A 14,334-nucleotide genomic window follows, 5' to 3' on the forward strand; every position below is an offset into this window, starting at 1 on the left:
CTATAAAAAGGAGGTCCCTTGTCATTGAGTTTAACATGGAATCGGGCAGCACTCTGTGATAAGAGAACAGTTCACCACTGTGGTATCACAATGAACTGAATAGTCTAAGTGAGCCTGATACATCGGGCTGCCAACTAACCTATACTCCCGCAGTCATGTTAGGTTGGAACAGTTCCAGAAGTGCACCCACTCCACACTTCATCGAAACCAAATGGTGGTGAATCTGGTTTCGGAATACTGAACAGTACCAGGGTCTGGCTTGAGCAAGCAAACGGACGAAGCTCCCCGGTATGTACCACCTCCAATACAAAAAGGCTGACAAAACAACACGTACTAATGTGGCAGCCGCTGGCCGATATTCTGGACCCATCGGGTCAATCCGATGGGTACATGTTAGGTTAGGTTAGGTGGCAGCCCGATGTATCAGGCTCACTTAGACTATTCAGTCCATTGTGATACCACATTGGTGAACATCTCTCTTATCACTGAATGCTGCCCGATTCCATGTTAAGCTCAATGACAAGGGACCTCCTTTTTATAGCCGAGTCGGAATGGCGTTCCACCTTGCAGTGAAACCACTTAGAGAAGCTTTGAAACCCTCAGAAATGTCACCAGCATTACTGAGGTGGGATAATCCACCGCTGGAAAACTTTTTTGGTGTTCGGTCGAAGCAGGAATCGAACCCACGACCTTGTGTATGCAAAGCGGGCATGCTAACCATTGCACCACGGTGGCTCCCTCCGATGGGTCCATGGGATTTTCCATTTGCATTTTATAAAAAAAAATAACAAAAAATTCTCTAGTAGCTTAGCCATAGGTTCTCTTATAAATGCAGATACACATTTTTTGTAAATTTATATCACTACGAAAATTGATATTTTATGTTATAATTTCTTTTGTTATAATAAATAAATATCACTAGTAAAATTTTCTATAAATTTTTTGTCTTTCTTTTTGATATTGTTTTCAAAAAAAAATGTTCATATATATACAAAACAAATTTTTGTTTCGCTACTAAAGGTGGTGGAGACGTAAAAAAGTTCAAGAAAGTAGGCAAGTGTCATTTGGTATTTCAAAAACGATGTTTGTTTGATTTAGTTCTTTTTTATACGTTAATTAATTTTTTTTTCTTGACCATACAAAATTTGAATTGATTTTAATGTAGTTTAGTTAAAAAATTTAGTTATGTATCAATTCGATAATCCTGTATAATCCACTTTTGTTATCCCATCCCTTGTAGAAAAAATTGTTGGATTGGATTTTTTTTATTGAGAATCTTTTTTTACATCTCTCTACAATAGCCCTTTGGTCTAATTTGTATTTATTTTTTATTTATTTTTACAGTCGAATCGTTTACAATGATTTAAGCAATATTGCTCCAGAACATTATACAAAGCATATCACCACAAGATTAGCTGAAATTAAAGCAGTTCAAAGTCCGGCAGATAGATCAGCATTTATACAGATCTTGGAAAGTACCTACCGTTTTACATTGGGCTCATTGGCTGGTGGTAAGTACGAATTTCATATTCTCACATACCTCATTCACATTAGACTCGAAATCTTCTAAAAGTAGATTTGAAATCCCTTTTTTACAAGGCAAATGGCAGTTGAAATCTAGAGTGGTTTTTGGAAGTGTAATGTGAATGAAGTATAAAATAAAAATATAAGACGTTGGTTAATTTTGGCCCAATTGCGATCAGTAAACTTCAGGTGTTTTTTAAATAAAACTAACATTCATCATTCCTATTTGCTTTTTTTGTAATTTTAGCTGTTGGTGCCACTGTTGTATATCCCATTGATTTGGTAAAAACCCGCATGCAAAATCAACGCACAGGCTCATTTATTGGTGAAGTTGCCTATAGAAATTCATTTGATTGTTTCAAAAAGGTAAGGTCATTTTCGAACATATCCATGGGTAAAAATATAATGTCATCATCCTCTCTTTTTGGTGTCTTTCAGGTTATCCGTCATGAAGGTGTCTTAGGTCTGTATCGTGGTCTTTTACCCCAACTTATGGGTGTAGCCCCAGAGAAGGCCATTAAATTGACTGTGAATGATTTGGTTCGTGATAAATTCACCGATAAACAGGGTGTCATACCAATGTGGTCTGAAGTTTTGGCTGGTGCTTGTGTAAGTATATTGTGTAGTGGAATCGATTGCTTGCTCCCCCATCATCATAAACTAATAATTCACTTTTCAATTTGTCTTTAGGCTGGTGGCTCACAAGTGGTATTTACAAATCCTTTGGAAATTGTGAAAATCCGTTTGCAAGTTGCTGGTGAAATTGCAGGCGGTGCAAAAGTTAGTGCCTTATCGGTTGTCCGGGAATTGGGTTTATTTGGTCTCTATAAAGGAGCACGTGCCTGCCTATTGCGTGATGTACCATTCTCTGCTATCTACTTCCCAACCTATGCTCATACAAAGGCAATGTTTGCCGATGAAGATGGGTAAGTTATGGATTCGATTTAGTTATAGCTTTCACGGGGGACCAATAGGTTATTAAAGGGTGATACGGTCAAAATTTGGTCAATATAAACTTGACGTATTTCTTTCAATTTTGCATTTAAAAAACCTGAACACCCCTCATTTTGAAGGTGTGTGTGTCGAATGTTGCTCCTATTTTGATTTTGGAATTCACTCTTCAGTTGTCAAAATGCCGTCCAAGCAAGAAGAGCAGGGTATCAAAATTTTGCTCGCGCATCGCGAAAATCCGAGCTACTTGCACGCAAAGCTGGCAAAATCGCTAAAAGTTGCCAAATCAACCGTTACAAATGTAATTAAAGTGTTTGGGGAACATTTGTCGACAGCCAGGAAGTCTGGATTGGGGGGAAATCGAAAACCGGAAGCCGCTGAGACGACAAAGAGAGTTGCCGGTAGTTTCAAGCGAAACCCTAACCTCTCTCTCCTAGATGCCGCAAATAAGCTGGGTGTATCGTCTACAACCGTGCATCGAGCCAAAAAACGAGCCGGACTATCGACTTACAAGAAGGTAGTGACTCCAAATCGCGATGATAAATAAAATACGACGGCCAAAGCGCGATCCCGGAGGCTGTACCCGACGATGCTGACGAAGTTTGACTGCGTGGTAATGGACGACGAAGCCTACGTCAAAGCCGACTACAAGCAGCTTCCGGGACAGGAGTTTTATACGGCAAAAGGAAGGGGAAAGGTAGCAGATATTTTCAAGCACATAAAACTGTCAATGTTCGCAAAGAAATATCTGGTTTGGCAAGCCATCTGTACCTGTGGCTTGAAAAGCAGCATTTTCATAGCTTCCGGGACTGTCAACCAAGAAATTTACGTGAAAGAATGTTTGAATAAACGTCTGCTGCCTTTCCTGAAGAAACACGGTTGTTCCGTACTGTTTTGGCCGGATTTGGCATCTTGCCATTACGGTAAAAAGGCCATGGAGTGGTACGCCGCCAACAACGTGCAGGTGGTTCCCAAGGATAAGAACCCTCCCAACACGCCAGAACTCCGCCCAATTGAGAAATACTGGGCTATTGTCAAGCGGAACCTAAAGAAGACCAAAAAAACTGCTAAGGACGAGCAGCAGTTCAAGGCAAACTGGCTTTCTGCGGCGAAGAAGGTGGACAAGGTGGCTGTACAAAATCTAATGGCAGGTGTCAAGCGTGAGACCCGGCAATTCGGATTTGGAAAAGCGAAAGCCTAACTGAATATTTTTCCTGAATTTTATACTAATTGAACTTGAAAAAGAAATTTAATTTGATTTTTTAAATAAACGATTTCACCGATTTACACGCGATTTCCCTTGAACAAATTTTGACCGTATCACCCTTTATATATTTTGTGGAATCCATGTTGATGATGGGCAGTTGAAAAATTCTCCACTAGGCTGGCGAGGAAAGTGTCTTGGCTACTGGCGAGAGAAGGGAAATCGGTCTGTACGATTCACCCCTGCTCGAGTGTTTGTCTGGCTTCAGTAGTGGAATCACCTTGCTCATTTTCAAGACATCGGGTATAATGAGCGATTACAAGGACAAATTGAGGAGTCTTATCAAGTACTGAATTGCCAGTATTCCCAGGCGCTTCAGCATTAGCATGGAGATTTCGTCGGGGCCCATCGCTTTGGATGGTTTTGCGCTGTTGTAGACATCGGTAACTTCGGCTGTGGCAAATTGTCAGGTGCGATGAATGGCCCTATTTTTATACCCTCCACCATAGGATGGGTGGTATATTAACTTTGTCATTCCGTTTGTAACACATCGAAATATTGCTCTAAGTATATATATTCTGGGTCGTGGTGAAATTCTGAGTCGATCTAAGCATGTTCGTCCGTCCGACTGTTGAAATCACGCTAACTTCCGAACGAAACAAGCTATCGACTTGAAACTTGGCACAAGTAGTTGTTATTGGTGTAGGTCGGATGGTATTGCAAATGGGCCACATCTGTTCACTTTTACGTATAGCCCCCATATAAACGGACCCTCAGATTTGGCTTGCGGAGCCTCTAAGAGAAGCATATTTCAAATTTCATCCGATCCGGCTGAAATTTTGTACATGATGTTGGTATATGGTCTCTAACAACCATGCAAAAATTGGTCTACATCGGTCCATAATTATATATAGCCCCCATATAAATCGATCCCCAGATTTGGCTTGCAGAGCCTCAAGAAGCAAATTTCATCCGATCCGGCTGAAATTTGGTACATGATGTTGGTATAAGGTCTCTGGCAACCATGCAAAAATTGGTCTACATCGGTTCATAATTATATATAGCCCCCAAACCAATCCCCAGGTTTGGCTTGCGGAGGCTCAAAGAGAAACAAATTTCATCCGATCCAGCTGAAATTTGGTGCATGATGTTGGTATATGGTCTCTAACATCCATGCAAAAATTTGTCCACATCGGTTCATAATTGTATGGCTTGCGAAGCCTCTAATAGAAGCAAATTTCATCCGATCCGGTTGAAATTTGGAACATGGTGTTAGTATATGGTCTCTAACAACCGTGCCAGAATTGGTCCATATCGGTCCACAATTATATATAGCCCCCATATAAACCGTTCTTCAGATTTGACCTCCGGAGCCTCTTGGAGGAGCAAAATTCATCCGATCCGGTTCAAATGTGGAACGTGGTGTTAGTATATGTTATGGTCTCTAACATCCATGCAAAAATTGATCCACATAGGTTCATAATTATATATAGCCCCCATATAAACCGATCCCCTGATTTGGCTTGCCCCTAAGAGAAACAAAATTCGTCCGATACTAATTTTAATAAATTCTTTACCTTTTTCCAGCTACAATCATCCTCTTACCCTTTTGGCTGCTGGTGCTATTGCTGGTGTCCCTGCTGCCTCTTTAGTTACTCCTGCCGATGTGATAAAAACCCGTTTGCAAGTAGTGGCACGTTCAGGACAAACAACCTACAATGGTGTCTGGGATGCTACCAAAAAAATTATGGCTGAAGAAGGTCCACGAGCCTTCTGGAAAGGAACAGCCGGTAAGTACGATTTTGGGTTTCGTGAATGAAATGGATAATCTGAATTTTTATTCTTCTCTTTGTAGCCCGTGTCTTCCGTTCATCACCACAATTTGGTGTTACACTAGTTACCTACGAGTTGTTGCAACGTCTATTCTATGTGGACTTTGGTGGTTCACATCCTACTGGCTCTGAGGTTCACAAAGCCAAACCCATTGATACGCCAAGCAATGTGCGCATTAATGCCGATCACATTGGTGGTTATCGCGCTGCTGTACCTCTTCTAAATGGTATCGAATCGAAGTTTGGTCTATTTTTACCCAGATTTGGATATTCACAACAGACAACATCTGCCTCTAAGCCATCATCATGATGACGATATCGTAGTTTATATTAAGTTCTCTTCTATATCAGTTTCAGTAGCTTTGTTTTGTTTTTCTTTTCTTTTGTAATTTTTAAATCAGTTAAGTGAAAACTTTCACATACATACATACACACACTCTCGTAGATATTTATGAGATTAAATATTGTCTTTGTTTTAAGAAAGAATGTTTGTTTTTTTTTTTAATTAAATTGATATTTAAAACTTGAAGAAATTTATTTTGTTAAAAAACAAGAAGGAAGGAATCAACAAATGAAAACAATCACATACACCACCACAAAACCCCTCAACAAAGTAACACAAAAATAAATCTAAAGAATAAAAAACCAAAATGTTCGTGCAGTTTAAGATCTATAAAATTAATGAAAAGTTTTACAAAAAAAAAAAAACACACAGACAAAGAAAATGAAAATAAAATATATTTTTTGCTAGGAAAATTATTATATTTCAAAATAAACGAAAATAAATCTTAGCTTATTACAAAAATTTATTAATAAAATAAAATTCTAGACAAAAATATTATAAAAAAAATACAAAGAACACACAAAATTTTATAAAACGAATTAGGATCATTTTTTCTAAGAAATCTATACTACCAAAACAAACAAACTAAACCCTTTAAATAAAAAATTAAAGAAAAATAATAAATGAAATCCAACTATTTTTTCAATTTTAAATTTACCACAATAAAAGTGAAATACCCATAAAACAAAAAATAATTAATTTAAAAACTAAAACCAAGAAGAAATCAACACACATGTTATATTTATGCCAAGTGATCTTTTTTCTGTTAGTGAAGATTTATATTATAATAAAATATAAACAAACAAAAAAAAATAATAAATAAAATGTTAGATAAAATATCATCAATATGTATACATACTTATGTACCATAACATATATCGAATTGGTATATTTTGTGAAGTATATCAAATCATAATTTGAAAAAAAAAAAACAACGTACTTGCCATATATTTAAATAAATTAATATTTTTATTTATTTACTCCTTGATCTCTACCACCGTGTGTAGGTCCTAGACGATTGAAATAATCTGACACAAGTGAGTTGTTTCGGTTGAAGGAAGTATGGTGTGCCACATATCATGAGGTACAATTTACATTATTACAATGCTGTAAGACGTAGAGATTGTCCCCAGTATTTTTAAGGAGTTCATCGAAAAAGTTTTCAAGACTCCATGGATACAAGACGTATATGTCACTGTGACTTTAAGATTTTTTCATTAGACAAAGTTTTCTCTCCTTAAGGATATATTAAACCAAATGTTGTGCATTCACAAGAAAAATTTTTATTGGTTTTCCTGAAGGCTGTCTTGCATAAAACAAGTAAAATTTCAAGGGCCGATGTTGATTTTGAATAAAACACAAACTATTTAGAAAATTATTGTAATTTTATTTTATTATGATATATTGGTATTAATGAATTATGTATGGAACAAAATATCGGCCAAATGGGCGCCGCGACCTCGGTGGCACACCTTCATCCGATGGTCCAAATTTTCGATGACGCTGAGGCATAATGGAGGTTCTATGTCGTTAATGTGCCGAATTATCTCATCCTTTAGTTCTTGAATTGTTGCTGGCTTATCGACGTACTCCTTTTCTTTCAAATAACCCCAAAGAAAAAACTCCAACGGTGTCAAATCGCATGATCTTGGCGGCCAATTGACATCGTCATTACGTGAGATAACACGGCCATTGAATTTGTTGCGCAAAAGAGCCCTTGTTTCGTTAGCTGTGTGGCAAGTGGCACCGTCCTGCTGAAACCACATATCGTCCACATCCATATCTTCCAATTCGGGCCATAAAAAGTTCGTTATCATATAACGATAGCGAACACCATTCACAGTAACTGCCTGACCGGCCTCATTTTGGAAAAAATACGGCCCGATGATGCCGCCAGCCTATAAACCGCACCAAACAGTCACTCTTTGTGGGTGCATTGGTTTTTCGAAAATCACTCTTGGATTCTCATTCGCCCAAATGCGGCAATTCTGTTTATTGACGAATCCACTGAGGTGAAAATGTGCCTCATTACTGAAGATGATTTTCTTCGAAAATTGATCATCCACTGTTGCCATTTCTTGGAACCATTCTGCCCATTCACGACGTTTGGAATGGTCAAGAGGCTTTAGTTATTGAGCCAACTGCACCTTGTAAGCGTGTAAATGCAAGTCTTTATGCATAATGTTCATCAACGACGAGCGTGAGAGGTGCAATTGTTGGGCACGACGACGAGTTGAGGTGGACGGTTCTTTAGCCACACTATCGCGAACAGCAGCAATATTTTCTGCAGTACGAGCTGCACGAGCATGCACTGGTGTTCTCACATCTTCTACAGACTAGAGCTGTGCACGTGACACGAAATTGTCGTGACTCACGAAAATTTTCGTGATTCGTGCGTGAGTCGTGAGTCACGCTCATGACAATAGCGTGAGTGTGCGTGATTAACAAACCAAAATGTCGTGCGTGAGCGTGAGTCACGAAAATAATATCTTCGTGAGTGTGCGTGAGTAACGAATTACACTCACGAAAATATTCCTGCTCACCAACATAAAACGCTTAAGAGTTAAATTCAATTACAATTTTAGTGACACCTGGGATGTTAAGACTTTAATAACACTCTCGATTTTAATAATGCTCATGTTTTCAGACACTTCGGTTAGGTAAATTAATGATAAAATTATTCGTGAGTCACGATATTTTTCGTGAGTCACGACGTTTTCGTGCGTGAGTGTGCGTGAGTCCTACCAAAAAATATCGTGCATGAGTGTGCGTGAACATGATTTTTCAGTCGTGAGTGTGCGTGAGCGTGAGTAAACTATTACTCACATGCACACCTCTACTACAGACCCGGTTTGCTCGAATTTTTCCACGATTTTTGCGATTGTACGCACATTTGGACGATCAACTTGACCAAACAAATCACGAAGTGCACGATATGCATTTTGATTTGAACGCCCATTTTCAAAATAAGTCTGGATAACTTTAACACGTTGTTGGATTGTGTATCTCTCCATGGTTCAAATTGAGTAAGTCTGAAATAGAGAAATGTCCTAGAATACCTCTAGATTTCCGATGTGAGGCAAATTGGGTAAAAATTACGGATTCTAGAAGACCAAGAAGTAAAAACGGGAGATCGGTCTATATGATGGCTATATCAAAACATGGACCGGTACTCACCATTTTCGACACACGCCTTTATGGTCCTAGAATACCTCTAGGTTTCAAATTTCAGCCAAATTGGATAAAAACTTCGGATTCTAGAAGCCCAAGAAGTAAAATCAGGAGATCAGTCTATATGGAGGCTATATCAAAATATGGACCGATACTCACCATTTTCGGCACACCTCTTTAAGGTCCTAGAATACCTGTAAATTTCCGATGTGAGGCAAATTGGGTAAAAATTACGGATTCTAGAAGACCAAGAAGTAAAATCGGGAGATCGGTCTATATGATGGCTATATCAAAACATGGACCGGTACTCACCATTTTCGACACACGCCTTTATGGTCCTAGAATACCCCTAGGTTTCAAATTTCAGCCAAATTGGATAAAAACTTCGGATTCTAGAAGCCCAAGAAGTAAAATCAGGAGATCGGTCTATATGGAGGCTATATCAAAACATTGACCGATACACCCCATTTTCGGGACACCTCTTCATGGTCGTAGAATACCTAGATTTCCAATTTCAGGCAAATCGGATAGAAAATACACATTCTAGACGCCCAAGAAGCAAAATCGTGAAATCGGTCCATATGGGGGCTATACCAAAACATCGACCGATAGGCACCATTTTCGGTACACTTTTTGATGGTCCTAAAATACCTCTAGATTTCCAATTTCAGGCAAATTGGATAAAAACTACAGTTTTTATAAGCCCAAGACCCCAAATCGGGAGGTCGGTTTATATGGGGACTATATCAAAACTTGGACCGATATAGCCCATCTTCGAACTAGACCTGCCTGCAAACAAAAAACGAATCTGTGCCAAATTTCAGCACGATTGCTTCATTATTGAAGGCTGTAGCGTGATTACAACAGACAGACGGACATGCTTATATCGTCTTACAATTTCTCCCTGATCAAGAATATATATATATATACTTTATATAGTCGGAAATCGATATTTCGATGTGTTACAAACGGAATGAGAAACTTATTATACACCCCGTCACCATTCTATGGTGGTGGGTATAAAAATAAAACTAAATAAATAAATCAAATGTCATGTGTTTAGTCTGTCAAATGCCATCTGCACCCAAAGAAGGAATATGATCACCTCAATCATGTTTCTAGAGCACCATGTTACTTTTTCACAGCGACCATGTAACATTTTTGTCGCAAAAATATTTTGTATGTGGCCCTTAACATTCATGCAAAGATTGGTCCATAATTATGTATAGCCCCCATATAAACCGATTAGTATTTGGTCCCTAATATTCAAGCAAACATTGGTACATATCGGTCCATAATTATATATGTAAGCCCCATATAAACCGATCTCTAGATTTTATCTTCGGAGCCTCTTGGAGAAGTAAATTTCATCCGATCAGTTTGAAATTTTGTACTATTATTATATATAGGCCCTATACAAACCGATTCCCAGATTTGACTTTCGCAGCCTCTTAGAGGAGCAAATTTCATCCGATCAGGTCGAAATTTTGTACGTTCTGGCCTCCAAAAACCATGCATAAATTGATCCATAACGGTCCATAATTATATATAGGACCCATATAAACCGATTCTCAGATTTGACCTTCCGAGCCTCTTGGAGGAGCAAATTTCATGCGATTCGATTAAAATTTTGTACGTTGAGTTAGTAATATATGGCCTCTAACATGCATAAATTGTTTAATATCGGTCCATTATTATATATAGCCCCCATATAAACCGCGAAAAAATTGGTTCAAATCGGTTCGATATTATTTATAGACTCCCCAATATACTCCCCTATATATCAAAAACTGAATTATATAGGTATGAAATTTGCCTCGTTTGTCCAACATATACTCGATATGAACTTACAATTTAGAAGACAATTTTAAGAATATTAACCCTTTCACTACCGATGTCCACTTAGAAGGACATTCGAAAAAGACACCAAATTCTATTTTCCCACTTAGTTTCGATTTATTTCTCGATGTTATTTTAAAGTAGAGGCTTAAATCTAAATAAGCTATAAAAATTTTCCATATTGGTGAGCACTAAAATACATTTGTATAAACTTCTTTAACAATAAACGAAAAATACGAAAATTTGAGATAATTTTTCTACTGTATGATTCTAGTAAATGGACATTTATACAAAAACTATAGCTGATACTTTAACGGATTCTGTTTTGTATTTTTTCTCACACTGTGAAAGATATTATAGGCCAACTAGGGCTTCTTTTCGTAAGGCCATTTGGTCACAATTCAAGAATCAAGTTTTCAGAACAAGCTCATATAGCTCTTGAAGTAATTGAGGTAGGTTCTCAAAATGACAACCCAGCAAAAAAAAAATTTGGAAGTTCTTCCAAAGGCACACTTTAAAAGCACTTCCAGAAGATGCACTCCCAATGATGTTCTTTATTTTAACTACCCAGGAAGTTCTTTTAATTCAATTTTTATAACAAACTATTAATGGGTTATTTTAACTTTTTTTGCTTCAAATAGGTTAAAAACAGAGAAAGAATTCACAAAATGGTACAAATCATTTAAATTTTGTCGCAAAAAATGCTAAGTCCAATCTGAAAAAATTGTTAATTTTTGAAAATATTTGAGGTCAAAAGTTTCCGACAAGCGTTAGAATCCATTAAAAATTATAAATAATTATAAAAATTATTTATTTGACAAAATATCACAGAATTTTTTAATTTACATCCAAAACATTGAATTCGGATCACACCTAAAGAAGTGATGCAAATTCATTGCAACGGCTGTTGAAATGGAAGACTTCCCTCCTATGACAATCCCATGTTAAATTCATCGCTTCTGCGTCGATTTTGCACTACTTCCGGATCCAAAAAGAACATTTTCATTACTTTTTTGGCGACGCCTTTTTTGCTGGGTTGTTATTGTGTTCTAAAAATTGTACCATTCGTTACTTTTCATTTAGAGTGGAAAATGTTTATTTTGTTCTACCTGATACCCATACTGGACCTATGATGTTGGTATGGACCGAACCGGACCTACAACTAATAAGTTTTGGGAGTCAAAATAAAAATTAAAGTTGTAATTTTTAGCTTCTGGCATAGAATTATGTAGTGCCAACCCCTTTTTATGGTTTATGTAATCACAATGTTTCTTTGGTTATAAATTCAATGGTTTTTGAATTTTTTGTCAAATGAAAGAGTTCGATTGAGTTGGTCAGGCTATTGTTACTACTGAGCAGATTTCTAAAAATCGCCAAATTTCGGTAAATTCCTTATCTCATCTCCATTCACGGAAATAAATTCCCAATTCGGGGGACAATCCCAAATGTTGGCAACACTAGAGAGTGACAATGTGGGGAGAGAGTTGTTCAATGTTTTGAATGCAGAGGAAATTCGTTAAAAATATAGCAGACATGGCGAATTTGGAGTTGAATTTCAGCTTTATCCTCCAATTTAAATAATAGCTCTGTTCGAGATGCCGATAATTTGTTATAAATGTCTCACATTTTTATAGGAAGTCGTTCGTTTACACCAAACAGCCATCAATTTTAGGCAAAGAGACTAAAATACTTGCTAGTTTTTACCGTAGACACTAGGTAGAGGGTTCACTTATTTCCGGGGAAAAAATGTGTCAGTTCCAAAGATGAATTTTCTGACATTTCGTTTTGATTTTTTCGTAAAGAATCAGTTCTAAATATTCATTTTCCGCCATTTTCTTTTGTGTTGTTCGTAAAGAACAAAGCTGCTCAAAATTACATTTCGTATTTTCGCGGTTTTGGTTACAATTTTTGTGCAAATATGAACTATTTTAATTTATTTTGAAATCATCTGGTGCATCATAAAATAAATGTAAAATAGGAAAACTACAAAAAAGCAAAACGCTTTTATTTTCTTCATTTATTCTTAATCTTCGAAACTGTCAAACTTCGTTTAACTCGAATTGGTTATCTATCTATCTACACAAAAAAAAAAAAATTCACGCAAAATTTTCCAATTAAAATTTTAATTGAGTTTTAAAAAATATTCAATTAAAAATTTAATTGATTCAACAAATTTTTTAATTGAAACAAAAATCAATCACAAAAATAAAAGTATCAATTAATTTTTAATTGGATCAATTAACTTTTTAATTGACCTTCAATTTTTTTTTTTAATTGATACTATCATTTCTGTGATTGAAGACATTTCAATTAAAAATTAATTGGATCAATTAATTTCGTGATTGAATCAGAAAATTTTTTTTTGTGTGTAGTGTCTATGGTTTTTACTGGATATTTTTTCCTGGAAAAGTACGCGAACAGACCTAATGTTGCATTTGGCCATCATGACAGTGTTTAAATTTTACTATGTTTGGGAATTGTATGGCAATTTTCTTCTGCTTTAGTTCATATTGAACGTAGGTGTACGGTCATTGAACTTAATACCAACGTTTAGTTCATAAAATATTTGAGATATATTTAGAAAAAGAAAATTTCTTTGGGGTGAGAAAAATTTCTCAACAAAGAATTAAATTTAAATATAATTTTTTTTTTGCAATAAAAATAAGTTAAATTTAGCATTGGTTTAACTACAAGATTTTTTTCTGTGTAGGAAAGTTACTGAAATGAGGATTGGTATTTTCTATATATCTGGTCGGGACGGAGGATCGGGAAGATCCTACACACAAAAAATATTTTTTTCTGATTCAATCATGAAATTAATTGATCCAATTAATTTTTAATTGAAATGTCTTCAATCACAGAAATTATAGTATCAATTAAAAAATTAATTGAAAGTCAATTAAAAAAATTAATTCATACTATTAATTTTTGTGATTGATTTTTGTTTCATTTAAAAAATTTGTTGAATCAATTAATTTTTTAATTGAATATTTTTTTTTTAAACTCAATTAATTGGAAAAATTTTCGTGATTTTTCACAAAAATTAATAGTATCAATTATTTTTTTAATTGGATCAATTAATTTTTTAATTGACCTTCAATTAATTTTTTAATTGATCATCATTTCTTTGATTGAAGACATTTCAATTAAAAATTAATTGGATCAATTAATTTCATGATTGAAGCAGAAAATTTTTTTGTGTGTGGTTTAAAAAGTGTATCTGTGTTATGAACCAGAAAAATTTCAAAATAAATGTCAAATTTCAGGAAGATCAAAAACATGAATTTTGGGGAACTTTGTCTTGGGTCTTAAGTTAAATTTCTTGGATCAATTAATTTCGTGATTGAAGCAGATTTTTTTTTTTTGTGTGTGGTTTAAAAAGTGTGTCTGTGTTATGAACCAGAAAATTTTCAAAATAAATGTCAAATTTCAGGAAGATCAAAAACATGAATTTTGGGGAACTTTGTCTT

The 14,334-nt window shown here is 35.9% G+C and overlaps 1 protein-coding gene across 6 annotated transcripts in view; it reads left to right on the forward strand.

Annotated features, from left to right (window-relative positions):
* Positions 1-14,334, forward strand: part of aralar1 (calcium-binding mitochondrial carrier protein aralar1) — a 510,884-nt gene that overhangs the window by 124,166 nt on the left and 372,384 nt on the right. For 5 of the 6 annotated variants that reach the window (XM_075292768.1, XM_075292770.1, XM_075292769.1 and 2 more), the window contains 6 exons: positions 1,345-1,511; positions 1,772-1,890; positions 1,963-2,133; positions 2,215-2,450; positions 5,267-5,469; positions 5,535-6,483. In XM_075292768.1, coding sequence (XP_075148883.1) covers positions 1,345-1,511; positions 1,772-1,890; positions 1,963-2,133; positions 2,215-2,450; positions 5,267-5,469; positions 5,535-5,821 — 1,183 coding nt within the window. In that variant the 3' untranslated portion in view covers positions 5,822-6,483. Of the gene's footprint in view, positions 1-1,344; positions 1,512-1,771; positions 1,891-1,962; positions 2,134-2,214; positions 2,451-5,266; positions 5,470-5,534; positions 6,484-14,334 lie in introns of those variants that run through there. The other variant, XR_012718325.1, reaches the window with a different exon arrangement.

This window comes from Haematobia irritans, chromosome 1, assembly GCF_050003625.1.
Source record: "Haematobia irritans isolate KBUSLIRL chromosome 1, ASM5000362v1, whole genome shotgun sequence".
Classification (NCBI taxonomy): domain Eukaryota; kingdom Metazoa; phylum Arthropoda; class Insecta; order Diptera; family Muscidae; genus Haematobia; species Haematobia irritans.